Source organism: Periophthalmus magnuspinnatus, chromosome 21 (genome assembly GCF_009829125.3).
Source record: "Periophthalmus magnuspinnatus isolate fPerMag1 chromosome 21, fPerMag1.2.pri, whole genome shotgun sequence".
Lineage (NCBI taxonomy): Eukaryota > Metazoa > Chordata > Actinopteri > Gobiiformes > Gobiidae > Periophthalmus > Periophthalmus magnuspinnatus.
In genome coordinates, this window is record NC_047146.1 from 29,428,484 (window position 1) to 29,455,735 (window position 27,252).

General features: G+C 42.4%; 1 protein-coding gene across 1 annotated transcript in view; it reads left to right on the plus strand.

Moving 5' to 3' along the window:
* Nucleotides 1–315: 315 nt before the first annotated feature.
* LOC117389551 (dual specificity protein phosphatase 19-like) overlaps nt 316–27,252 on the plus strand; it is a 36,894-nt gene continuing 9,957 nt past the window's right edge. Inside the window, exons 1-4 of the mRNA XM_033987235.2 lie at nt 316–453; nt 8,036–8,260; nt 14,818–14,864; nt 16,896–17,048. Coding sequence (XP_033843126.1) covers nt 8,038–8,260; nt 14,818–14,864; nt 16,896–17,048 — 423 coding nt within the window. The 5' untranslated portion in view covers nt 316–453; nt 8,036–8,037. The remainder of the gene's footprint in view (nt 454–8,035; nt 8,261–14,817; nt 14,865–16,895; nt 17,049–27,252) is intronic.

Sequence of the window (27,252 nt, forward strand, 5' to 3'; positions counted from 1 at the left end):
GTCTTCTGAACACTCCTTTTCACTGTACTGCAATTGATTACTTCCCAACACTGGTGTATGCTCCATAGTAGAGGTGGGAGCTGCATACGAGAATCACTGTCTTTGGAGATTGGAGAACCATGACTTTGTTTTATTTTTTATTGATTTAATTAAATTTATTTATTACTTGTAAAATCCCTTATTTGTTATATGAAAAGATTGAAAGATGAAAAGTAGTCATACATTTTTTCTTACATTTATGTGAGTTAACTACAGACCCCCCTTAACCCACCAGAGACACAGAAGAGTGTCCTAGAGCAACTAGACAAAGGATGGGACAGGATTGATGAGGTCACGCACCTCCTCTATCAGCAGAGGGAGGGAGGAGTCATGTGACATGCAGATGAGGAAGGAGTGAGCAGCAGGTGCACAGGCAGGACAGAAGCGCCTGAGCTTGGACCTGCTCACACACAGGTAGGACTAACTCTCACAATACTCTGAGTTTTTCTCAAATATTTCTCACAATGTGGAGCAGAATCCTCCTGGAGCACACTTCTGTTTAATTCAGTCTGAATACACTTGTTCTTCAGCACCTCCTCAGCCTCCTACTGTAGAGCTCTGCTTCCCTGTGCAGGCCTCAAGTTATCTGAACTATTTTCCTTATAGCACACTTTGTTTCAGTGATACACTGCATACGTCAAGAGGCCATGCTGCTGTTATGTTATGATGTTGATTCTTTTAAATACCAAGGCTCACATATTGAAGTAAAGTTGTAGTTGAAATATAACTTAAAGGAACTGTAGCTTGGGCTCTTAGGGTTTTAAAAAGGTACTGCAATCACAGCTGAACCTGACTTGCCAATGTCTTGAAGTGCATTTGACAGAAGAATATATTTTTCTAATAGACTTCTTGTGGTGATGTGGAGAATAGCAGCATGTAAAAACAAAGAAGGATGCATATTGATTTATTAACAAACTTAGCAGGACAGGACATAATTATTAATTATAATTTTTCTTATATTTGAATAAGATCATTCTGAAATTTGATGATTTTCCTGTTATTCTGAGTGGAGACTTCACTCAAGTTCTTGATGTCTTTTTAGACAAATCAGTGAAATCTATTCCCAAGACTAGAAAACTCAGGATTCTAGAAATACTTTTTTGCAGAGATGGGGCCTTCAGGTTACATGGATTGCTTAACCTGTGACTATACATTTGTTTCAAATGGGTGTTCAGTTTATTTATGCATAGCTTATTTTCTGATATTTCATTCCCTTGTTGACATAGTGGGAAATCGTAGTATTGGCATCATAACTATGACATATCACGTCCTTATTGAGCTCTTTACCACAAGAAAAGTCAAGGGGATGGAGAGTGAACATAAACATTCTTATTTATAAGCCTTTATTTAACCAGGAAAGCACCCATTGAGATCGAAATCTTTTTTTTAAGGGGAACCTGGCCAAGAGGTCAGCAGCACACGTCAAGAGCATTTACAAAGGAACAATACATAGATATGGTATAATTTCAATTAAAGTGTTAGAGTGATTTACAGCTTTAAAGTGCAGTGTCATATGAAATGCAACAGTACGATCTCATATTTACAACCCCAATTCCAATGACGCTGTGTGAAACTTAAAAAAAAGACAGAATACAATGATTTGCAAATCCTTTTCAACCTATACTGAACTGAATAAACTACAAAGACATGATATTTAATGTTCAAACTGATAAACTTTATTATTTTTATGCAAATATTCACTCATTTTCAATTTGATGCCTGCAACATATTCCAATAAAGCTGGGATGGGGCAACAACAGGATGGGCAAGTTGAGGAATGCTTAAAATACACCTGTTTGGAACATTCCACAGGTGAACAGGTTAACTGGAAACAGGTGAGTGTCATGATTGGGTATAAAAGGAGCATCCCTGAAGGGATCAGTCATTCACAAGGAAGGATGGGGCAAGGGTCACCACTTTGTGAATAACTGCGTGAGCAAATAGTCCAGCAGTGTATGATGTAAAATTGCAAGGAATTTAGGGTTTCATCATCTACGGTCTATAATATCATCAAAAGATTCAGAGAATCTGGAGAAGTCTCTGCACGTAAGCAGCAAGACTGAAAACCAACATTGAATGCCCATGACCTTTGAACCCTCAGGTGGTACTGTATTAAAAACAAACATGAATGTATAAAGAATATTACCACATGGGCTCAGGAAAACATCAGAAAACCATTGTCAGTTAACACAGTTTGTCGCTACATCTCCAAGTGCAAGTTAAAACTGTACCATGTAAAGCGAAAGCCATATATCAACAACACCCAGAAACGCTGCTGACTTTTCTGGGCTTGATCTCACCTGAGATGGACTGACGCAAAGTGGAAAAGTGTGCTATGGTCTGACGAGTTCACATTTCAAATGTTTTTGGAAATCATGGACATCATGTCCTGAGGGCCAAAGAGGAAAAGGACCATCCGGATTGTTATTAGCGCAAAGTTCAAAAGCCAGCATCTGTGATGGTATGGGGGTGTGTTAATGCCCATGGCATGGGTAAATTGCACATCTGTGAAGGCACCATTAATGCTGAAAGGTACATACAGGTTTTGAAGCAACATATGCTACCATCTAAGCATCATCTTTTTCAGGGACACCCCAGCTTATTTCAGCAAGACGATGCCAAGCCACATTCTGCATGTGTTACATCAGAGTTACTTCACAGTACAAGAGTACAGATAATAGACTGACCTGCCTGCAGTCCAAACCCATTCTCCCACTGAAAATGTATGGTGCATTATGAAGCAGAGACCCCGGACTGCTGAGCAACTGAAGTTGTACATTCAGCTAGAATGGGAAAGGATTTCTCCTGCAAAGCTTCAACAAGCAACTGTCCTCAACACATATTGATTGTTGTTAAAAGGAAAGGTGATGTACCACAGTGGTAAACATGGCCCTGTCCCAGCTTTATTGGAATGTGTTGCAGACATCAAATTGAAAATGAGTGAATATTTGCATAAAAACATTAAAGTTGATCAGTTTGAACATTAAATATCATGTCTTTGTAGTTTATTCAGTTCAGTACAGGTTGAAAAGGATTTGCAAATCATTGTACTCTGGATTTTTTTTTTTAAGTTTTACACAGCTTCCCAACTTCATTGGAATTGGGGTTGTACATCAATAATTTCAAAGCACATGCATTAACTAATTGAATAATGTTTTCCTTAAAGTAAAAAATAAATAAATAAATAAATAAAAATACCTTGAAAGAAACAAGATTGGACCATTCAATTTCAGACTGAAAAGTGTTCCAAGCGGAGAGAGCAGAGAAACTGAAGGCATGCCCAGGTCAGTCCGAACACAAGGGAAGTGAAAGATAAGTGTTGTTTGAGTGTTCTTTGGAGGAGGGAAGACAAATAAAATGGAACCCTGTCAGTAGAGGCTTGTAAACCACATATACACACGTGGACCAAATTGTTGGTACCCATCGGTTAATGAAAGAAAAAAGTAATAAGTAAAAATTCTATGAGATTTAACCAATTAAAGTCAGACATTGCTTTTCAACCATCCTTCAATATAATGATTTAAAATAAACTCCTAAAACAGGCCTGGATAAAAATGATGGTGCCCCTAGAAAAGACAAAGAAAATAATGTGACCAAAAGGACGTGTGTCCAAGGTGTGTCCACTAATTACCATCACAGGTGTCTACAATCTTGTAATCAGTCAGTGGGCCTATATATAGGGCTGCAGGTTGTCACTGTGCTGTTTGATGACATGGTGTGTACCACACTCAACATGGATGAGAGGAAGCAAAGGAAAGAGTTGTCTCAGGAAATTAGAAAGAAAATTATAGACAAGCATGTTAAAGGTAAAGGCTATAAGACCATCTCCAAGCAGCTTGATGTTCCTGTGACTACAGTTGCACATATTATTCAGAAATTTAAGATCCATGGGACTGTAGCCAACCTCCCTGGACATGGCCTCAGGAAGAAAATTGATGACAAATCAAAGACACGGATAATATGAATGGTAACAAAAGAGCCCAGAAAACTTCTAAAGAGATTAAAGGTGAACTTCAAGCTCAAGGAACATCAGTGACAGAGTGTGCACCATCCGTCATTGTTTGAGCCAAAGTGGACTTAATGGAAGACGACCAAGGAGGACACCATTGCTGAAAACAAATCATGAAAAAGCCAGATTACATGTTGACAAGCCACAAAGCTTCTGGGAGAATGTTCTATGGACAGATGAGACAAAAAAAATGAACTTTTTACCAAGGCACATCAGCTCTATGTTCAAAGAACACTGTCCCTACCATGAGGAGGCTATGTTATGTTCTGGGGCTGCTTTGCTGCATCTGGCACAAGGTGTCTTGAATCTGTGCAGGGAACAATGAAATCTCAGGACTATCAAGGGATTCTAGAGAGAAATGTGCTGGCCAGTGTCAGAAAGCTTGGTCTCAGTCACAGGTCAAGGGTCTTGTAACAGGACAATGACCCAAAACACACAGCTAAAAACACCCAAGAATGGCTAAGAGGAAAACATTGGACTATTCTAAAATGGCCTTCTATGAGCCCTGGCCTAAATTCTATTGAGCATCTTTGGAAGGAGCTGAAACATGCTGTCTGGAAAAGGCACCCTTCAAAACTGAAATAACGGGAGCAGTTTGCTCATGAGGAGTGGGCCAAAATACCTGCTGAGAGATGCAGAAGTCTCATTGACAGGAATCGTTTGATTGCAGTGTTTGCCTCAAAAGGTTGTTCAACAAAATAATAAGTTAAGGGTACCATCATTTTTGTCCAGGCCTGTTTCATAAGTTTATTTTTTTTAATAATTCTGTTGAAGCATGGTTGAAAAGCAATGTCTGACTTTCATTGGTTAAATTTCATAGATTTTTTTAATGTATTATTACTTTTGTTAGATTCAAGTTATTTCTGTGACCATTGTGAGTTTTTCTTTCATTAACTGACTGGTACCAACAATTTTGTCCACGTGTGTATATCCAGTAGATGTATGTGTGGTTTACAAGGCACATACACATCCAGTGGAACCTCACAGCACATTGATACACTGTGTTCAAAGACTGCAAGCACTCAGTTGGTGTTGATACAGCTGAAACCAGAAGTTTACAAACACTATATAAAAAGACATACTCTTTTTTTCCTCACTGTCTGACATGAAATCAAAGTAAACTTTTTTTTTGGACAAATTTTCATTACTTATTTAAAGTCAGAAGTTTACATACAGAAAGTTTACTTTGCCTTTAAACAATTTGGTAAACCCAAATGGAAGCTTCTGATGGTTTATTGACAACATTTGAGTTAATTAGAGGCACACTTGTGGATGTATTTGAAGGCACACTCCAAACACACTGCTTGTTTGTGTAACATCATGGGAAAGTCAAAACAAATCAGCCAATATATTAGGAAGAGAACTGTGGACTTGCATAAGTCTGGTTCATCCTGAAGGTGCCACGTTCATCATTATATAGTATAAGTATAAAGAAGTATAAAGACCATGGGAATATCCAGCCATCATACCGCTCAGAAAGGAGACTGGTTCTGTGTCCTAGAGATAAACATCCTTTGGTCCAAAATGTGAATATCAACCCAAGAACAAAAGCAAAAGACCTTTTCATAATGCTGACTGAAGCTGGTAAGAGTGTGTCATTATCCACAGTGAAACGAGTACTGTACCAACATGGGCTGAAAGGCCACGCTGAAAGGACGAAGCCATTACTCCAAAAGAAACATAAAAAAGACAGATTACAGTTTGCAAATGCACACAGGGACGAAGACTTTAATTTCTGGAGACATGTCCTATATCTGATGAAACTAAATGGAACTGTTTGCCCATAATGAGCATCGTTATGTTTGGAGGAAAAAGGGGGAAGGTTGCAAGCCTGAGAACATCATCCCAACTGTGAAATACGGGGGTTGTAGCATCATGTTGTAAAACAGAATCTCTCTACCTACAGTGGGGCAAAAAAGTATTTAGTCAGCTACGACTTGTGCAAGTTCACCCCCTTAAAAAGATGAGAGATGCCTGTAATTTTCCTCAACTATGAGAGACAGAATGAGAAAAAAAAATCCAGAAAATCACATTGTCTGATTTTTAAAGAAGTTATTTGCAAATTATGGTGGAAAATAAGTATTTGGTCAATAACAAAAGTTCATCTCAATACTTTGTTATATACACTTTGTTGGCAATGACAGAGGCCAAGCATTTTATGTAAGTCTCCACTAGGTTTTCACATATTGTTGCTGGCAGTTTTACCCATTCCTCCATGCAGATCTCCTCTAGAGGAGTGATGTTTTGGGACTGGCGCCGGGAAACACAGACTTTCAACTCTCTCCAAAGATATAGGGGTTGAGACCTAAAGACTGGCTAGGCCACTCCAGGACCTTGAAATGCTTCTTATGAAGCCACTCCTTCACTGCCCAGGCTGTGTGTTTGGGATCATTGTCATGAAAGACCCAGCCACGTTTCATCTTCAATGCCCTTGCTGATGGAAGGGGATTTTCAATCAAAATCTAATGATACATGGCCTCATTTATGCTTTCCTTTGCACCGATCAGTGGTCCTGGTCCCTTTGCAGAAAAACAGCCTCAAAGCATGTTTCCACCCCAATGCTGCACAGTAGGTATGATGTTCTTTGGATGCAAAATGGCATTCTTTCTCCTCCAAACACGACAAGTTGAGTTTTTACCAAAAAGTTCTCTTTTGGTTTCTTCTGACCATATGACATTCTCCCAGTCCTCTTCTGGATCATACAAATGCTCTCTAGCAAACATCAGATGGGCCTGGACACGTACTGAGTTAAGCAGGGGACACGTCTGGCACTGCAGGAGTCCCTGGCGGCGTAGTGTATTACTGATAGTAGCATTTGTTACTTTGGTCCCACCGCTCTGCAGGTCATTCACTTGGTCCCTCCGTGTGGCATTTTTACTCACTGTTCTTGTGATCATTTTGACTCCACGGGGTGAGATCTTGCGTGAAGCCCCAAATCGAGGGAGATTATCAGTGGTCTTGTATGTCTTCCATTTTCTAATAATTGCTCCCACAGTTGATTTTTTCCACACCAAGCTGCTTACCTATTGCACATTCAGCCCTTCCAGCCTAGTGCAGGTCTACAATTTTTTTTCTGGTGTCCTTTGACACCAGACTCTTTGGTCTTGACCATAGTGGAATTCGGAGTCTGACTGTTTGAGGTTGTGGACAGGTGTCTTGTATACTGATAACGAGTTCAAACAGGTGCCATTAATACAGGTAATGAATGGAGGACAGAGGAGCCTCTTAAAGAAGAAGTTACAGGTCTGTGAGAGCCAGAAATCTTGCTTGTTTGTAGGTGACAAAATTTTGTCAGCCACCAATTGTGCAAGCTCTCCTGCTTTAAAAGATGGGAGAGGCCTGCAATTTTCATCATAGGTTCACTTCAACTATGAGAGACAGAATGGGGGGAAAGAATCCAGGAAATTGTTGTAGGATTTTTAATGAATTAATTGGTTAATTCCCAGTAAAATACAGCATTTTACCGAGAAAATTGCAGGTCTTTTAAAGTGGGAGAACTTGCACAATTGGTGGCTGACTAAATACTTTTTTGCCCCACTGTATGTCATCAACATCAAAAACTCCATCCAAATTGTAAAGAGAATTCACACACAATTGTCCAGTTAACAGAATTGATTTTTTCTTTTATTGTGGATCATACCTGTGACTGAGGGATTACATTGACTGAAATCGTAAATCTAATGATGTTGACTATGTTTTTGAGAAATGAGTAGTCTAACTTGTCATATGCACTTTAACCTGCAGATAGAGAACACATCCAACTTTTTCTCATCCTCAGTATATGGACAGGCCATGTCTTATGTGAAAGCTCAGAACCTCTCAAATTCATTAATTAATCATTCATTAATGATTGGCTGCAGGTGCTGGAGTTTAGGTAGTGACAATTCAGATCAGAGAGAGTCCTTTTAGGTTTAAACCAACTGGATTTCAGCACTGAAACAGTTTTGTAATTCAGAACAAATCAGCATTAGAATTATTTCCCTTCAGGTATGCAGTCTTTGGCCCAGGAGATCCAGAGCTTCTCGCGCACCCGCCTGAAGAAGCAGTGCACCCGGGTGACGTCTCTGAGCGGGCGACGGATCATCGAGACATGGAAGGGCACCAGCATTACGGTGGAGGAGGAGCACGGTGCTGCAGGTCGTGCTCTGGGCTACGTCCCTGACACCTCCTGGGACCTACAGGTGGGGGCCATCAGACCATACCTACTGCTTGGTAAGTACTCTGAAACTCACCCCTAGAATAGAAACTGACCACATTATACAATTTCATAATATTAGGCCATCTGTGGGTTTCAGAATGATGAAAATCTACCACAGTAGTCATAGCAATTAACAATTCAAAATATAATATGATATCTTTTGAATGGGCAAACGTTCTTTTAATATCATCTATAAACAGGAAGCTAAAAGCAATAAATTGATATTTTGCAGCTGATGGCATCAACATTCTAACATACTAATTGTAGGCACTACTCTGTCTGAAGATGTTACTCAAGTTAGACTATAATTTGAGATTTGTTTGAACACAATATGATCATAAATAACTGACTTATTTGGAATTAAAACAGGTGAGCTGATTTGTGTTGTTAAACAAGTCACTTTCAAATAACATTAGTCACAAGCTAGCAAGGGCGTTGCCCGCGGGGAGCGGCGGCGAGCTGGTGTGGGCTTGCTCATTGCCCCACAGCTCAGCCGCTGCGTGTTGGGGTTCACTCCGGTGAATGAGAGGGTCGCGTCCCTGCGCCTTCGGGTCGGGGACAGGTCTCTCACTGTTGTGTTGGCCTACGGGCCAAACAGCAGTGCAGAGTACCCAGCCTTCTTGGAGTCCCTGGGAGGGGTACTAGACAGTGCACCAACCGGGGACTCCGTTGTTCTCCTGGGGGACTTCAACGCCCATGTGGGTAACGACAGTGACACTTGGAGGGGCGTGATTGGGAGGAACGGCCTCCCCGATCTGAACCCGAGCAGTGTTTTGTTATTGGACTTCTGTGCTAGTCACAGCTTGTCCATAACAAACACCATGTTCGAGCACAAGGGTGTCCATCGGTGCACATGGCACCAGGACACTCTAGGTCGGAGGTCGATGATCGACTTTGTTGTCGTGTCATCTGACTTTCGACCACGTGTCTTGGACACTCGGGTGAAGAGAGGGGCTGAGCTGTCAACTGATCACCACCTGGTGGTGAGTTGGATCCGCTGGCGGAGGAGGAAGCCGGACAGACCTGGCAGGCCCAAGCGCATTGTGAGGGTCTGCTGGGAACGTCTGGCGGAGCCCTCTGTCAGGGGGGTCTTCAACTCCCACCTCCGGGAGAGCTTCTCCCTGATCCCGGGGGAGGTTGGAGACATGGACTCTGAGTGGGCCATGTTCTCCACCTCTATTGCCGATGCGGCTGCTCGTAGCTGTGGTCGTAAGGTCTGTGGTGCTTGTCGCGGCGGCAATCCCCGAACCCGGTGGTGGACACCGGAAGTAAGGGATGCCGTCAAGCTGAAGAAAGAGTCCTATCGAGCCTTGTTGGCTCGTGGGACTCCTGAGGCAGCTGATGAGTACAGGCGGGCCAAGCGTGCCGCGGCTCGGGCAGTCACAGAGGCAAAAACTCGGGGTTGGGAGGAGTTCGGGGAGGCCATGGAGGAGGACTATCGGACGGCCTCAAAGAGATTCTGGCAAACCGTCCGACGCCTCAGGAGGGGAAAGCAGTGCTTCACCAACACTGTTTACAGTGCGGGTGGAGGGCTGCTGACTTCGACTGGGGATGTTGTCGGGCGGTGGAAGGAATACTTTGAGGATCTCCTCAATCCCACTGTCACGTCTTCCGAGGAGGAAGCAGAAACTGGGGACCCAGAGGCGGACTCGTCCATCACCCTGGCTGAAGTCACTGAGGTGGTTGGCAAGCTCCTCGGTGGCAAGGCTCCGGGGGTGGACGAGATCCGTCCTGAGTACCTCAAGTCTCTGGATGTTGTGGGACTGTCTTGGCTGACACGTCTCTGCAACATCGCGTGGCGGTCGGGGACAGTACCTGTGGAATGGCAGACCGGGGTGGTGGTCCCTCTGTATAAGAAGGGGGACCGGAGGGTGTGTTCCAATTACAGGGGAATCACACTCCTCAGCCTTCCCGGTAAGGTCTATTCCAGGGTACTGGAGAGGAGAATCCGACCGATAGTCGAACCTCGGATTCAGGAGGAGCAGTGTGGTTTTCGTCCTGGTCGTGGAACACTGGACCAGCTCTATACTCTTCATCGGGTCTCGAGGGTTCATGGGAGTTTGCCCAACCAGTCCACATGTGTTTTGTGGATCTGGAGAAGGCATTCGACCGTGTCCCTCGTGGTGTCCTTTGGGGGGTGCTCTGGGAGTATGGGGTCCGGGGCTCTTTGCTAAGGGCTGTCCGGTCCCTGTATGACCGGAGCAGGAGCTGTGTTAGCATTGCCGGCAGTAAGTCAGACCTGTTCCCGGTGCATGTTGGACTCCGCCAGGGCTGCCCTTTGTCACCGGTTCTGTTCATTATATTTATGGACAGAATTTCTAGGCGCAGCCAGGGGCCGGAGGGGGTCTGGTTTGGGAACCACAGGATTTCATCTCTGCTGTTTGTCCTGATGGCTTCTTCGAGCCAGGACCTGCAGCAGGCACTGGGGCGGTTTGCAGCCGAGTGTGAAGCGGCTGGGATGAGAATCAGCTCCTCCAAATCCGAGGCCATGGTTCTCGACCGGAAAAAGGTGGTTTGCTCTCTCTGGGTGGGTGGTGAGTCTCTGCCCCAAGTGGAGGAGTTCAAGTATCTCGGGGTCTTGTTCACGAGTGAGGGAAGGATGGAGCGGGAGATTGACAGGCGGATCGGTGCAGCGTCTGCAGTGATGCGGTCGCTGTATCGGTCCGTTGTGGTAAAGAAGGATAGGATCGATTTACCGGTCAATCTACGTTCCTACCCTCACCTATGGTCATGAGCTTTGGGTAATGACCGAAAGGACAAGATCGCGGATACAAGCGGCTGAAATGGGCTTCCTCCGCAGAGTGGCCGGGCGCACCCTTAGGGATAGGGTGAGGAGCTCGGTCACACGGGAGGAGCTCGGAGTAGAGCCGCTGCTCCTACACGTTGAGAGGAACCAGCTGAGGTGGCTCGGGCATCTGCTCAGGATGCCTCCTGGACGCCTCCCTAGGGAGGTGTTCTGGGCATGTCCCACCGGGAGGAGGCCCCGGGGAAGACCCAGGACACGCTGGAGGGACTATGTCTCTCGGCTGGCCTGGGAACGCCTTGGGGTCCCACCGGAGGAGCTGGAGGACGTGTCCGGGGTGAGGGAAGTCTGGGAGTCCCTGCTTAGACTGCTGCCCCCGCGACCCGGCCCCGGATAAGCGGAAGAAAATGGATGGATGGATGGATGGATGGACAAGCTAGCAAGTATTAGGGAACAGTTTTTCAATTAGTCACTCTCACCTTTTTGTTGAAAATGAAACTCCTAAACAGGACCATGAACACTTGATTTATCACAGGCTCTTGAAAATGTGTTGTTTAAATCCATTTGTTTTTTTTTTCTTGAGTTTTCAGACAATCCTAAAACTTTTTTTTTATGTGTGCATTGTGTCACTGTGGTAGCTGCTGAACATTCCACCATAGAGTTATATGCAGAACACCCTCAGCATGATGCCACTGCAAAGTATCAATAGTTTGCATTCTACAATGTGATTTTAGACTATAGACCCCTCCAGATGACCTGTCTAGGAATTGTTGGGCACACAGCCTGGTACTGATTCTATCAAATTAATTTTAAAGAGGCAGCAAAATAAAAACCTGAATTTTGAATGGTATTAACATACAAGTTTCTCTTTCATGTCACCCCCCTTGAGAGTGTTATTACAACACAATCAGTGTGCATCCCGCTAATGAAACTACTGCACATCGCATCATGTTTGTCAAGTTGCTGTGTACAGTTTTGTATCATGTTTTTGCATATTTATGGAGAACTGTCATGTGGGAGCATGGGTGACTTGTGGGCTAAACATTGCCAGAATCTTAAAGTTAAGCATAAGGAGGGTTTGAATAGGGTCCAGGAGAGAGTGCTAAAAATTCTTCAGGCATGTTTTAATGTAGGAACAATGTTATAACATGATAAAAAAATAAATAAATAAATAAATAAATATTATATATATATATATATATATATATATATATATATATATATATATATATATATATATATATATATATATATATATATATATATATACACACACACATATTTTTTACCCCCCTTTTAATAATATACATAGAACAGTATTCCATGTGATAATGTTTTCTAATGAGGCTTTGGTGTGGTGGTATTCTGTTTATGAGAATATGCAGGTATGTTAAGGTATGTTAAGCATGTGTGAATGAAAAAAAATGTGTGAATGAAAAAAAAACAAAACACAACTTCAGGTATGCTTTTGATGGGGAAACAACATTATAACATAGACCAGAAAACAGCGTAATATGGGCCCTTTAAACTCCAGGTAGCGTAGAATGCTTTAATGTCATGTGAACCCAACCAATTTACCAACCAGTATTAATTTAAAGATATTTTATTTCTAACATAAAATTGACAAACCTGTTTTTGGTGTACCCTGAGGTACACAATCTTCACAATTAAACATGTGCATTATAAGGACGCTTATAGCTAGGTTTGGGCTTTTGGAAATGCTATAAGTTGAACTCAATGTTGAGACTTGTTTTGTTTCATGCGTGGCCCTGGTCATTTCAATGCGAACTAGCTGGGATCAAAGTGATGTCTCAGGTGAAGCGGTGTTAGATTCCCTGGGGTAACATGACCCTTTAGCAAAGCTCCAGCTCTTTGCTCAAAGGTGCACACTAAGCATGTGAAGTGACTGTAATGACTCAATAAATATCCAGTGACACTTGTTTCCATAGCCTGGACATTCACTCAGGTTATTTTATGAATGGTACTTTCACAGCATCCACAGGGAGTGAATGAGGTGGAATTCTCGTGGATCTTATGGCAATGGTACATGTGGTGTTAGCTTTAGCACGCACAGGGAAGGACATGGCCTGAAACGATATGTAGTCCACAGGTGAGACAGGTCACTATTACGGTGGACACCTGAGAACAGAGGAGCGAGAGAACATCTGACATCTGTGGAGACATGACAGCACTACGAACAAACAAACAAACTACATTGTAGGGCTGTAGTCTTTCAGTCGATGAGCCAGTTAGACTAAGGCTTCATCAGTTGATGGAGCCTTAGTCGACCTAATTTTGTATTCGTCAACAAATCATTTTAATTTGATTATGAGGATTTTTGTAGGACAACAGTAGTAAGGAGTGAGGGAATGAATCATGAGTTTAATCAGCTCATAATTACACCACTTCCTAGTATCTTGTTCTGCATAAATAGTTGTTTTTGCATCAACTCCCATGCAAATGTAGTCTTATGAGTTCAGTTTGGGTCAGATACATAGAGATACTTAATAGTTCTGAGAGCTGTTGCCACACCCCCTTTTTAGTCGACTAATCGATTGGCAGGACATGTCTTTACTTGACTACAGGCCTACAACACTTGCAAACAAAAAGAAACATGTAAAAATAGACTCTAGAAAACTAAACAAAAACAAAACTAAAACACAGGCTAAACTAACAAAACAAGCTAAAAAAAAACAGGCTTGGGGGAGCTGCACATCAGAGGACTTTTAGCCCCAAAATAAGCGTGATTTGTCTCTATACAAGTTCGGGGAGACGTGGCCTGAGTCGGACTTCTAGTAAGCAATTATTTGTCACTTTAAATGTCTGTGGCACCAGGGTGACTCAGTTAATACCTGTCTGAACGGTTTTGCTATTGACAAACCCAGAGTGAGTGCCTATTGGCTGCGTCCTGTTTTGTGGACTGGATGTCATTATCTTGTAGTGTGTGGCAGGCTTATAGAAGACATATTGTACTTGCGTCTGCTATAGTCATAACCTAAGACACCTGCGTAACATTATATTATAATTTGGACATTTTATATCACAATATAGATCTAAAACAACTTAATATAAGAACGAAGTCCGCTGACGTCCTTGTTAGAAAACTGCAGTGCCCAATGGAAGCTGATGTCGCCATAAACGTTATTAAAACAAAGCGCCGCATGCAGTTGGCCCCTCCGATGGATAGCTGCACATCACGCAAGTGAACAGTAGATTTTACATATTTGTAACAAAATAACAATGCAACATTGTTGAATCCTACTCGTATGACTGATTAAGAAAATAAAACTGGAGAAAGTAAGTACAGAGCAGTGGGTGTAAGCTGCTGGTGGTAAATTCAGGGGTTGATCGGTCTTGAAAATAAGTGCTTAAAGATTGCTCAAAAATGCACAAATCACTCCAAACACAAGGTAAAAGAACATTCAAATCTGTTAACAGGACAAACTGTTATAGGAGTGAAGAGCTGAAGAAGTAGCTTCGATGAGCAGCGAAACGTCTCCTTTCTTACAACTTTTTGTTCAATTGACAGATATGAATTTTCTTTTAATATGGATCAGACCTGGATGGCTGAGGGATTACACAGACTCTCCAAATACAATTTCAATTGAGTAAATGGTGAGGGTAAACAACTATAACATGATTAAAAGCTCTGACAAATCCATTTTGCATAACACTTTAAGACAGCCTCAACAAAAAGATAAACAAAACTTAAACTCAAAAAGTAGTCAACTATAGCTAGGCATGGTGAGAACCAAGCTATCAGTAACATGTACATGTATTGTCTGATGCACTATTGTGATGTTGTGATGCTCTGCTTGTGTGTCTCAGGCTCTCAGGACGCTGCCCACGACTTTGCTACTCTCCAAAAACACAAGGTATGTCCCAAGTACTGTGTATTGTCTCTGTAGTGTATTATCCACAGTCCAATATCAACCCACAGTCTAAACTACTCCAGAAACACCAAGCCAATTTCTGTCATTGTCAAATGCCAAAATACTGCCACAGTGCCCAAAAAATTCAGTATGCAGCCAAATGAATGAGTGGGTATTATCAAATTAATATTTTAATTTTTTACTAAGTGCTTTACTTTTTACAATATAAAATATGATATACAAAGTTACACATAGTCCTGGGGTTTTGCCACTTTTAGTAGTAACATGGGATTTATACCTGGGTCTAGCAATTTGCTGAATATCTTTCCCCATTCTGCACCTATATTTCTCTCTCTCTCTCACACACGCACACCCCCATGCACGCGCGCACACACACACACACACACACACACCCCACACACACACACACACGCACACACACACACACCTACACACACACTACACACACACGCTGCACACAGGGCCTAACAGAAGTGCACAGAACATTTTTTCAGACATTTGGCATTATATATATAGCATTCACTACAGGAGATAATATAAGATAATTAATACTTTACAGTTGATGTCATCAAAATTCATTGGGAGAGTGATGCTAACTGTAGGCTCTGCTCTGTCTGAAGCTCTGTTGCTCAAGTTAGCCTTCAATCTAAGTTCCTCTCACATAAAATGAAAAGGAAAATCCTAAACAGGAGCATGGGCGCTCATATTGATCACAGGCTCCACAGGATCACAGGTGTTGTTTAAATCCATTTTGTATTTTTAACTGAGTTTTCATAATATCTTAAATCTTTTTTGGCAGTGTTTGCTAATGTGCGCATTGTGTCACCATGGTAACGTCTAAGCTTTCGATCATAAACATGCTGGTAGAATACCCCCAGTGTGATGTAACTGCAAAGTATCAATAGAGGTAGTTCAACTATATAGGTGAGGCTTATAGGTTAATGCTGAAACATCACTCAAGGTTCACAATAGGATACAGACCCTTTAAAGTGCATATTACAAGTTATCATGTTTTTTGTAATCATTACTTGGTTTGGTAGATGGTACTATACCACCATCATAGTTTTATACCAGTTAAGTGGTAGGGGAAAAAGTTGGCAAAACTACAGGAAGTACCACTGAGTTCTAAAACAGAATCCTTCTACTTATGCAACCAACACAGAAAACTCCACTCAAAATGCAGAGACAATTTACGCACAGGGAAGAAATTTTATAATTCATATTAGTATAATTATCATTACTATTATATAATTTAGATGTGTAGACCTTTTGGCCCTTGTTAAAATTATGGGTGCTAGGTAACAGTAATGGAATTGCCTGTAAGTATATCATATCTGCTACCCACGTCCAAAGTAAAATTATAAACTTCACCAAAATAATGGCATTCATGCTTCACAGCAAAAAGATTCCGGGTTTGACTGGGGTACCTGGGCCTTTCTGTGTGAAGTTTGCATTTTCTTGCAAAGGTCAATCCTCTATCTAGCAACATTGAAGGATGGGTCAAATGCAGAGAACAACTTTCCCTACAGGGGATGTACGTCAATCATTATTATGTTAAAGGCACCACAGATTTTTACAGTCTTAAAAACATGAAAAACACAATTAGTTCATGCTGTGGTCCAAAGTTATTCCTCAATTACCTCATTCATTCCGAGCATCTTGATTATTCACCACAATGAGTTTATAGACACAGCTTTTCACAGCTCCCAGAGACCAGTGCAGAGTTTTGTCATGAAGGTAAAGATAACAACAACTAGCATGCTAACATGCACTTCCTGATTATCGGACAATAACATTTTTAATTTTATAAATAGATGCAGACAGCATGGAATGGACTTACTTTGACCTCAAGAACTGCTTATATGTCTGAGGCAAATTTTGCTCAAACACATGAGAAAAGTCGAGTAGCCTACAGGGCCTTCAACACTGTTTTTCTGAGTAGACTAAGTGTCACTTGCACTTTCCTGTCCACAGCTATCTGAATGGTGGAACTAACGTCCTTTGTCCCCACAGGTTTCCCACATCCTGAATGTAGCCTTTGGAGTGGACAATGTCTTCCCTGAGCTCTTCATCTACAAAACAATCAGCATTCTGGACCAGCCTGACACAAAGCTGACCCCCCACATCCAGGAGTGCTGCGACTTCATCACACAAGCCCGCAACGAGGTCAGGACACTGGGCGTTGGGGAGGAGTGCACCATAGGCTACATGAAGTGCGAAATATAAATTGGGAACAGTCAGGGCAAGGAATTTTGTAATGCACACATATAACCTGACATGGAAGTTTACCTGGATTTTTCCAGAACAGGGTCATGTGTGAACAAAGCCAGAACAAATTTACCTGCATTTTTTTTATCTTAGTATCAACGTTTTTCCTTGGTTACAAGCTTGGTTTCCATGGTTGCAAGTTTAGTTTCCATGGTTACAATCTTGGTTTCCTAATTTACGAGTTAAGTCCACTTGGTTTGAAGTTACAGGGTTGGTTCCCTTGGTTACAATCTTGGTTTCCTTATTTACACAGTTCAGTTCTCTTGGTTTCAAGTTACGTGCTTGGTTCCCTTGCTTATGAGCTTGGTTTCCTTGGTTACGAGTTTGGTTCCCTTGCTATGAGTTTGGTTTTCTTGGTTACAAGCATAGTTTCCTTGATTATGAGCTTGGTTTCCTGGTTACAAGCTTAGGTTCCTTGGTTACGAGTTTGGTTTCTTGGTGACGAGCTTGGCTTCCTGGTTATGAGGTTAGTTGTTCCTTGTTACACTACCCCTTTAATTCCATACTGTGGAACACTGAAAGGAAAGAACAAACATTTCTTTGTAAAAGGTCAGGTGGCAGAAAAATAACATATGCACCTTCAATGGGACAGAGAGCAAAGATACAGGAAAGATACAGGGGAAAGAGAATAATAAAGAGTTTTCAATGTTCAATGTTGCTGGTATTCAGTGGAGTTGCCAGAGAACAGGAGTGCTGAGAGCGACTGGAGGAGCAGGTTCTGGAGATAAGGGTTTGTGAGCTCAGACCCAACAGGTGCAGGGCCAGCAGGTGCAGACAGGTGTGAGGGTGAGGTGTGGGCCGCGGCAGGGATATGGGACACGGGTCTGCATTAGTCATGAGCTAGACATGTTTTATACAAGAGGCTCTCAAATCACACTCAGATCTCTCTCTCTCACACAGACATGCATACAAGCACGCATACCCCCCCCCCCCCCCCCCCCCACACACACACACACACATGTTGTCTTTCCATGATTCTTGTCTATTCTATTGACTTCCAATAATAACCCTAAAGAAGACATTACGGTTTAACTTTTTTTCCCTGGGTATTTAGGACCTAACCATATTACACATAAATCATTATTTCATATTTTAGATAGGGGGTAGGTGAAATCTATTTTTCAGAGCATTCAAGAGATGGACACTGTTATAACATGGCTCATAAAAGTAGATTTTACATTAAATGTCTCCTTTAAGGAGGCAGGTCTCCTTGAATTGAGTGTGTGTACAGTGTGGTGTATGGGGATGTAGTGCCCATAATGTGATAAGCATCCGCCCACTCACTCTAGGGCCTCTCTGCAGTCCCAGGACAGCCCAGGCTGTGTATGTGACATTAACACCACACTATGAGTGAGATTCAGCTCTGCAGCACATGGACATATCACAACCTGTTTCTCAATATGGTCCATTATTAATGTTATTCTAAGTACTGTTGAGTATATTAGTGTGTGTGTGTGTGTGTGGGTGTGTGTGTGTGTGTGTGTGTGTGGGGGTGTGTGTGTGTGTGTGTGTATATATATATATATATATTAGTTGCCCGAGACTGCAGAACCCGTAAGACCAACCTGTGCACTGCCATGGATCATTGAATGCCTGGAGCTGTACAACTTCAACAGGATTCTAAAAGCCTTCATTGCAAACTCATTGAGGTTGTGGAAAACAACCTCACCCTTTTGGCAAGCCACTTGCGCAAGTGACCATCAAATGTGGCATATACCAAGGAGACACACTGTCCCCACTACTGTTCTGCATAGCCAAATCATCAGCAACACTGGGTATGGATACCGACTCAGTCAGTCAGTCTCACTGCTATCAGTCACCTCCTCTACATGGATGACATCAAGCTGTATGCTAATAATGAGCAAGACATTGACTCACAGATCTACAGCACAGACACTTGAATGTCATTCAAGCTTGAGAAGTGTAGCCGTATGGTGACAAAGAGAGGGAAGGTAGTCCACACAGAAGGGGTCCCCCTCCCAGAAGGGACAATTGCAGACATTGAGGACAGTTACAAGTACCTTGGTATCCCACAAGCAAATGGCAACGTTGAAGAGGAAATCAGGAAAGCAGCCACGGGCAAATACCTCAGACGAGTAAGGCAAGTCCTAAGGAGTGAGCTCAATGGCAAGAACAAGACCGAGGCAATAAACAGCTATGCCCTGCCAGTAATCCGATACCCAGCAGGAATCATAAGCTGGCCGAAGGAGGAGATACAGACCACAGATGTTAAGACCCGAAGGCTCTTGACCATGCATGGTGGGTTCCATTCCAAATCCAGCACCCTGAGACTGTACGCGAGCCGTAAGGAAGGAGGCCGAGGACTAGTGAGTGTGAGAGCCACAGTCCAGGATGAAACATCCAAGATCCATAAGTACATTAAGGACAAGGCCCCAACAGATGATGTGCTCAGCAAATGTCCCAGACAGTGGAAGAGGTGCTGGAGGAACCATCATGCAAGGACAAGCCCCTACATGGGATGTACCACCGGAACATAACTGAAGTGGCTGATATTAAGAAATCCTGCCAATGGCTTGAGAGAGCTGGTCTGGAGGACAGCACAGAGGCACTCATCTTGGCTGCACAGGAGCAGGCCTTGAGCAGCAGAGCAATAGAGGCCCAGATCTACCACACCCGACAAGGTGTAGGCTGTGCAAAGAGGCCCCAGAGACAATCCAGCACATAACTACAGGGTGTAAGATGCTGACAGGGAAAGCAAACATGGAGCGGCATAACCAAGTGGTGGACATAGTGTACAGAAAAATGTGTGCAGACTACGGACTGGAAACCCCAAGATCAAGCCAAGATCCTGTGGGACTTCCAGATACTGACTGACAGAATGGTGATGGCAAACCAACCGCACATTGTGGTGGTGGATAAACAACAGTGGAACATGAGAAACTAGAGAAATACCAGGGGCTCAAAGAAGAGCTGGAGAAGGTATGAGTGGTGCCTGTTGTCATCGGAGCACTCAGGGCAGTGACTTCCAAACTTGAGGAGTGGCTACAGCAGATCCCAGGAATTAACATCAGACATCTCAGTCGAGAAAAGTGCAGTACATGGAACACCAAAGATACAGAACCCTCAAGCTCCCAGGCCTCTGGTAGAGGTCCCAAGCATGGAAAAAGAGGGGATGAGACCACCCGCGGAGGGTGAGGAGAAGATTTTTTAAAATCAATCAATCAATCAAACTTTATTTCTATAGCACCTTCTAACAACCCAGGCTGCCCAAAGTGCTGTACAACATTAAAAAACACGATTAAAAACAATAAACTTCATACAAATCAACAAAGCATATTACATCATTAAAATAAAGAGTCACAGGGCCACTAAGTGCTGAAAGCCATTCTAAATAAATAAGTTTTCAGTTTGGCTTTAAACAGAGGCAGGTCAGAGATGGAACGCAACTCTGTGGGCAATGAGTTCCAGAGTTTTGGACCCGCCACTGCAAAAGATCGATCGCCCCACTGGTTGCACCGGGACCGGGGGACCTCCAGCAGATGTTGCCCAGCAGATCGTAGAGCTCTGCTGGGTTGGTGAGGGGGTCAAAAAATATATTTATATATAAACTTCTTTGGTGTAGCACCTAGGATACCACTCTGATTTTATGCCTATGGAATGTGTTTTGTAATCCTGTAACTGCTGAACAGACTATAGACAGTGAACAAACAATGGCAACATGTCAGAGGGAGTGGGATAAACTGTAGGGGTGTAAGTAACAGGAGGAAGAGGTAAAGAGTAGACAGAAGTGAGGAACCAGGGCGACAAGACCTAGCAGCAGGAGAGAGGAGAGGACACAAAAAGAAGGGGACAGAGGAGAAATGGGAGAAGGAAGGTGAAAAGCACAGACGCAGGATGAGAGGAACAGAGTGGAAAAGAGAGACAGAAGGGGAGGGAGAGGAGGAGGGCATGTGAATCAGAGGACAGAGGCAGGAGAGAATGAGGAAAGTCAAAGGACTGAGAAAAAGGAGAAGGTACAGAGTCAGAGGAGACCAAGAAGACCGAGTAAGAGAGAGAAGATAGGAAAAGGCAGGGGAGAAGAAAGGAGAGGGAAGGGAAGAGAAAGACAAAGACAAGACATTGCAGGAGAGCAGGGTGTGAAAAGAGGGGATGGAGGCGACAGAGAGAATGAATAAGGGAGGAGAAAGGAGACAAGACATTGGAAAAGGTGAGAGGAGGGGGACACAGGGAAAAGAAAGGAGACAGGGGAGAAGGAGAGAAGATTGAGGAAAGGCAGTGGACAGGAGACCCAAAGGAATAGAGGAAAAAAAAAGGAAACTGAAAAAGAGAAAGGGGAAAGGACAGAAGACAGAAAACTGAACAGGCATGGGAGCAGGAGGGAACAAAGGAAGTGAAGGTAGAGGAGATAAAGAGATTGAGCTGTTGTATTTGAATCCCAGAATATTAATTTACAGCTCAATTTTGAACTGCTAAACAGGTATTTGTTGTTATCTCAACTCTTTTAACAACAAAACTCAATATTAGACACCTCTTAAATAAACTTTTCGAAGAAGTCAAAGATGACATGGGAAACACCTGATACCCTGGCTAAAGTAGCTTCAGCCTCCAAAAGCCCGGCGGCGTCAACGGACCACGAACATGCCATGGAAGTAGTGCCGCTGTTGTCCAAAAGGAAAACCCCAGTTACACCAACAAAACCGGCCACTGCACCAATAATCGTTTAGGTAATCAGTAATCATTTCAAACAAAAACAACGCAGAGCTGGCAGCCTTCACTGCAGCAGCTATTAACAAGCTGACTGACAGATATAATGACTTTAATGTGAAACTTCGGCACAACTCTATAATACTAGCCAACCTGACCAAGATAACCGAAATGAACACTGACAAAATAAAGAACTGTCAAGCCAGAGAAGTCGGTTCCTGCCCTCGTTAAAGAGAATGCTGATTTGAAAAAGTGGGTGTTGGAGATGGAGCGCTATAAACGGTGAGGGAATCTGAAAATACAGGGTTTAAAAGAAAAGTAGGATGAGAACACCTGCAGAGAAGTCCTGGAGATGTTAATATCTCTGCTGCGCCCTTGACTGATCATTGTCTCATTCAACTTAGTCTGACTCTTCAGGTGAAAAAAAAAACCTTTAGCAGAGGCTACTGGAAATTTAACTCCTCACTCCTCGCTAATGAAGACTTCTTCAGTGCTGTTGCTGAACTTATATAGGAAACTTATATTCTGATGAAAATCTTAAAGGTTATATTGATATGTTGGAATTCATTAAATTCAAAGTATGCCAAATTTCTATTAAGCATAGCAAATTAATAGCTAAACAATGCAAACATTGCCGGCAGTAAGTCAGACCTGTTCCCGGTGCATGTTGGACTCCGCCAGGGCTGCCCTTTGTCACCGGTTCTGTTCATTATATTTATGGACAGAATTTCTAGGCGCAGCCAGGGGCCGGAGGGGGCCTGGTTCGGGAACCACAGGATTTCATCTCTGCTGTTTGCGGATGATGTTGTCCTGATGGCTTCTTCGGGCCAGGACCTGCAGCAGGCACTGGGGCGGTTTGCAGCCGAGTGTGAAGTGGTTGGGATGAGAATCAGCTCCTCCAAATCCGAGGCCATGGTTCTCGACCGGAAAAAGGTGGTTTGCTCTCTCTGGGTGGGTGGTGAGTCTCTGCCCCAAGTGGAGGAGTTCAAGTATCTCGGGGTCTTGTTCACGAGTGAGGGAAGGATGGAGCAGGAGATTGACAGGCGGATCGGTGCAGCGTCTGCAGTGATGCGGTCGCTGTATCGGTCCGTTGTGGTAAAGAAGAAGCTGAGCCGGAAGGTGAAGCTCTCGATTTACCGGTCAATCTACGTTCCTACCCTCACCTATGGTCATGAGCTCTGGGTAATGACCGAAAGGACAAGATCGCGGATACAAGCGGCCGAAATGGGTTTCCTCCGCAGAGTGACCGGGCGCACCCTTAGGGATAGGGTGAGGAGCTCGGTCACACGGGAGGAGCTCGGAGTAGAGCCGCTGCTCCTACACGTTGAGAGGAACCAGTTGAGGTGGCTCGGGCATCTGCTCAGGATGCCTCCTGGACGCCTCCCTAGGGAGGTGTTCTGGGCATGTCCCACCGGGAGGAGGCCCCGGGGAAGACCCAGGACACGCTGGAGGGACTATGTCTCTCGGCTGGCCTGGGAACGCCTTGGGGTCCCACCGGAGGAGCTGGAGGACGTGTCCGGGGTGAGGGAAGTCTGGGAGTCCCTGCTTAGACTGCTGCCCCCGTGACCCGGCTCCGGATAAGCGGAAGAAAATGGATGGATGGATGGATGGACAATGCGAACAGAAATAAGCTGAAGTTATAAAGGAACTAAACCAAATTTGCTCTAAACCTCATTTTGATGATAAAGTTAAACAACAAAAAAATATTCTTCAGTGCTCCCTTGATGATCTGTACACTAAAAAGCCTTGTACCAAACTATTCAAGATTTAATCCCAAAAACTGATAGTAGTTTCAAACAGATCTGTGAAGCAGAAATAACTATACAAGAATTGGAGAACGCATTGGGAGTATGTCCAAAGAGAAAGCTTCAGGTTGTGATGGCTTGACTAGTAATTTCTATAAATTCTTCTGGGATCACATCAAAGGTCTTATTTTCAGAATGCTTAAAGAGGTTCTAGAAAATGGCTCCCTCACTCATACTATGAAGCAGTGAGTGATCACTCTTATCCCCAAGTCGGGTAAAGATCCGACCCACATTGACAATCTAAGACCTATAACCCTCTTAAATAACGATTACAAGCTCTTAACTCACATTTTTGCAAATAGATTCAAACTAGGTATAACACAAAGTTTCTGAAACTCAGTCTGTTTTTTATTTTTTTTTAAAAAGTAGCTCTGGTCATAATAACATATGCCTTGTTCTAGATTTAATTGACTATGATTTTTAAATTAATAATTCAATTCAATTCATTTTATTTTTGTAACGGCCAAAATCACAACAACAGTTGTCTCGAAGGGCGTTCATGTTTTGGTTGATGGGGGAAACCGGAGTACCCGGAGGAAACCCATCCAGACACGGGGAGAAACATGCAAAACTCCACACAGAAAGGCCTGGGCGACCCGGAATCAAACCAAACCTTCTTGCTGAGTGTTGCCACTCAGCCACCGTGCTGCCTACACACAAAAACAAACAGGAAAATCAAACAACAGGAAAAATCAGACAAAACAAGAAAAATCGGCGGAGAAGGAGACCCGGGTGAGGAGGAGAGGGAGGCGGGTGGAGGAGGGCCAAGCGGGGAGGAGGAGAGGGTCCAGCTGTCATCGGGGCATCTGAAAGAGTTACACTCCACAGGGGGAGTGGGACAGAATAATAATGAAGGTAATGATAATAATAATGCCTTACACTTGTAATGCGCTTTACAGGCTTGTCAAAGCCTCTCAAAGCGCTACACTATAGTCATTATTCATTCATTTCCACACTTGGTGATGGTAAGCTACTATTGTAGCCACAGCTGCCCTGGGGAGACTGATGGAAGCGAGGCTGCCAATCTGCGCCATCGGCCCCTCCGACCACTACCTATCATTCACACACACACCACTTTCATACTAGGCAATGTGGTTGAAGTGTCTTGCCTAAGGACACAACGACAGAACTTGGTCCGAGCAGGACTCGATCCTCCGACCTTCGGGTTGGGGGACCCACACTCTAACCACTGAGCCACTGTCGGAGGTTTAATTTTTTGATTTTTACAAGGCTTTTGATATAATTGAGGATCATTTTATGTTCCAAGCACTGCAGTCGTTTGGTTTTAGGAGTAAATTTATTAATGCTGTTAAAACCTTTTATAATGATACCAGCAGCTCCGTTTGTTTACCCCATGGGACCTCTCAGAGATTTCAGATAAACAAAGGAATTAAAACAAGGGTGCCCAATTTCATCCCTTCTGTTTATTGCGGCAACAGAAATACCATCCATATTAATTAAAAATGCAGACTTTGGCAAGCACTCATTTGCAGATAAGGAATTGTCTATATATCAGCTAGCTGATGATACAACTATCTTCTTAAACAACCTCAATGAAATTCCTAAAATACTCCAAACTATTGTATGCTTTTCTAAAGCCTCAGGCATCGAATTGAATTTACACTGATTTCTAAATTATTATGCAAATTATGTTTACGTGTCAAAAAATGACACATAAGTGTCACATAAGTGTCATTTTAAGTGTCATTTTTTTTTGTTTTACAGTAAAACGCATGGATGGTTGTGCCTCAGGGCTCTTTGGGTCAGTGAAATCAATCTCAGACACCTGTGCCAATTAGTTTGCTAGGTAAGTCCAGTTACAGGAAAAACTACTTAAGAAGGACGGTCCACATTATTAAGCAGACCACCATTTTCATCAAATAGTTGAGTACCTTGGACAAGGTATGAAAACCTTAGATACAGTGGCTTGCAGAAGTATTCATCCCCTGGAACTTTTCCACATATTGTCACGTCACAACCACAAATTTAAATACATTTTCTCAATTTCAATTCAATTTCAATTTAATATTTTATTTCATTCATTAAAACAAAACAATCCGCATAACTGCATACAGTATTACGGCTTTTGTACAATTTTTGTTAAGTGAATGAAAGGGCACAGAAGGAAGCAAAAGCTTATAATATCTGCCCCTCATCAACTCTGACTCTTATTCACTACATTATACAAAGTCAAACATAAATGTACAGCTACTTTACGAAAAAAAAAACAACAACAAAAAACAAACAAAAAAACACAAAATCATCCTGTCACATATCAGTTATATATCTTCTTAATAATGATAATTTCAAACTTTTCTTAAACATATAAATGGATTTGGATTCTTTAATATTACTTTCTAGGCTCTTCCAAAGACTGACTCCCTTGATTGAAATACATCTTTCCTTTGGTTTTGTTCTGAACACTGGTTTAGAAAATACATCAGTTCCTCTTAATTGATATCTATTTTCTCTCTTTCGAAATCTATTTTGCAACTTCTCTGGTAACACTTTTTGATGAGCTTTGTACATGGTTTTAAGAATGCCATATTCCACCAATTCGTTAAATTTCAACGTTTCTAACTGAATAAAAATTGAATTTGTATGTTCTCTATATCCACTTCCATTGATAATTCTAATAGCACGCTTCTGTAACAGAAAAACTGGTTCAATGTAGGTTTTACAAGCACTTCCCCACACTTCAATGCAATATGTCAAATATGGAACGATCAATGTGTTATACAATAAGAACAATGCATCTTTGTTGAGAGACTCTTTCACCTTGTGTAATACGGCTATGGTTTGTGATACTTTTGATCTTACTTGCTCTATGTGGGATTTCCACGTCAGCTGCTCATCAATAATAACTCCTAAAAAACGAAATGTACTTGTTCTTTCTATCTCTAATCCTTGTGTGAATAATCTTACCTCTAAATCTTTCTTCTTACAACTAAAGACCATAAATTTAGTTTTGCTAATGTTTATAGATAGCTTGTTAGCATTGAACCATTTTAATATTTTTTGAAACTCATCTTCTACATTTTTTATAACCTCATTTATGTTTTTTCCTGAGTAAAATAATGTGGTATCATCAGCAAACAAGATGCAATTTAGTAATTTTGATACAGACATAAGATCATTCACATAAAGGAGAAAAAGTACTGGCCCCAAGACCGAACCTTGAGGTACCCCACACGTTACTTGACGATGTTCAGATTTTATGTTGTTAATTTCCACAAATTGATAACGGTTCGTTAAGTAACTTGTGACCCATTTGTGTGGTACACCTCGTATACCATACTTATATAACTTCTGTAATAATATTTCATGATCTAGAGTATCAAATGCTTTTTGAAGATCGACAAAGATACTAACTAAATATTGTTTCTTGTCCATGGCATTAGTGATTTCTTCAGCCAGGTCCATTAATGCTGTGGCGGTTGAATGATTGGAACGAAATCCATGTTGGTTCTTACTTAAAATTTTGTATTTTCCAATAAATTTATTTAATCTGCTAACAAATAGTTTCTCTAAAATTTTTGAGAACTGCGAAAGCAGTGATACAGGTCTATAATTTGAGAAATCATTTTTATTTCCTTTTTTAAAAAGTGGAATGACTCTGGCCACTTTCATGT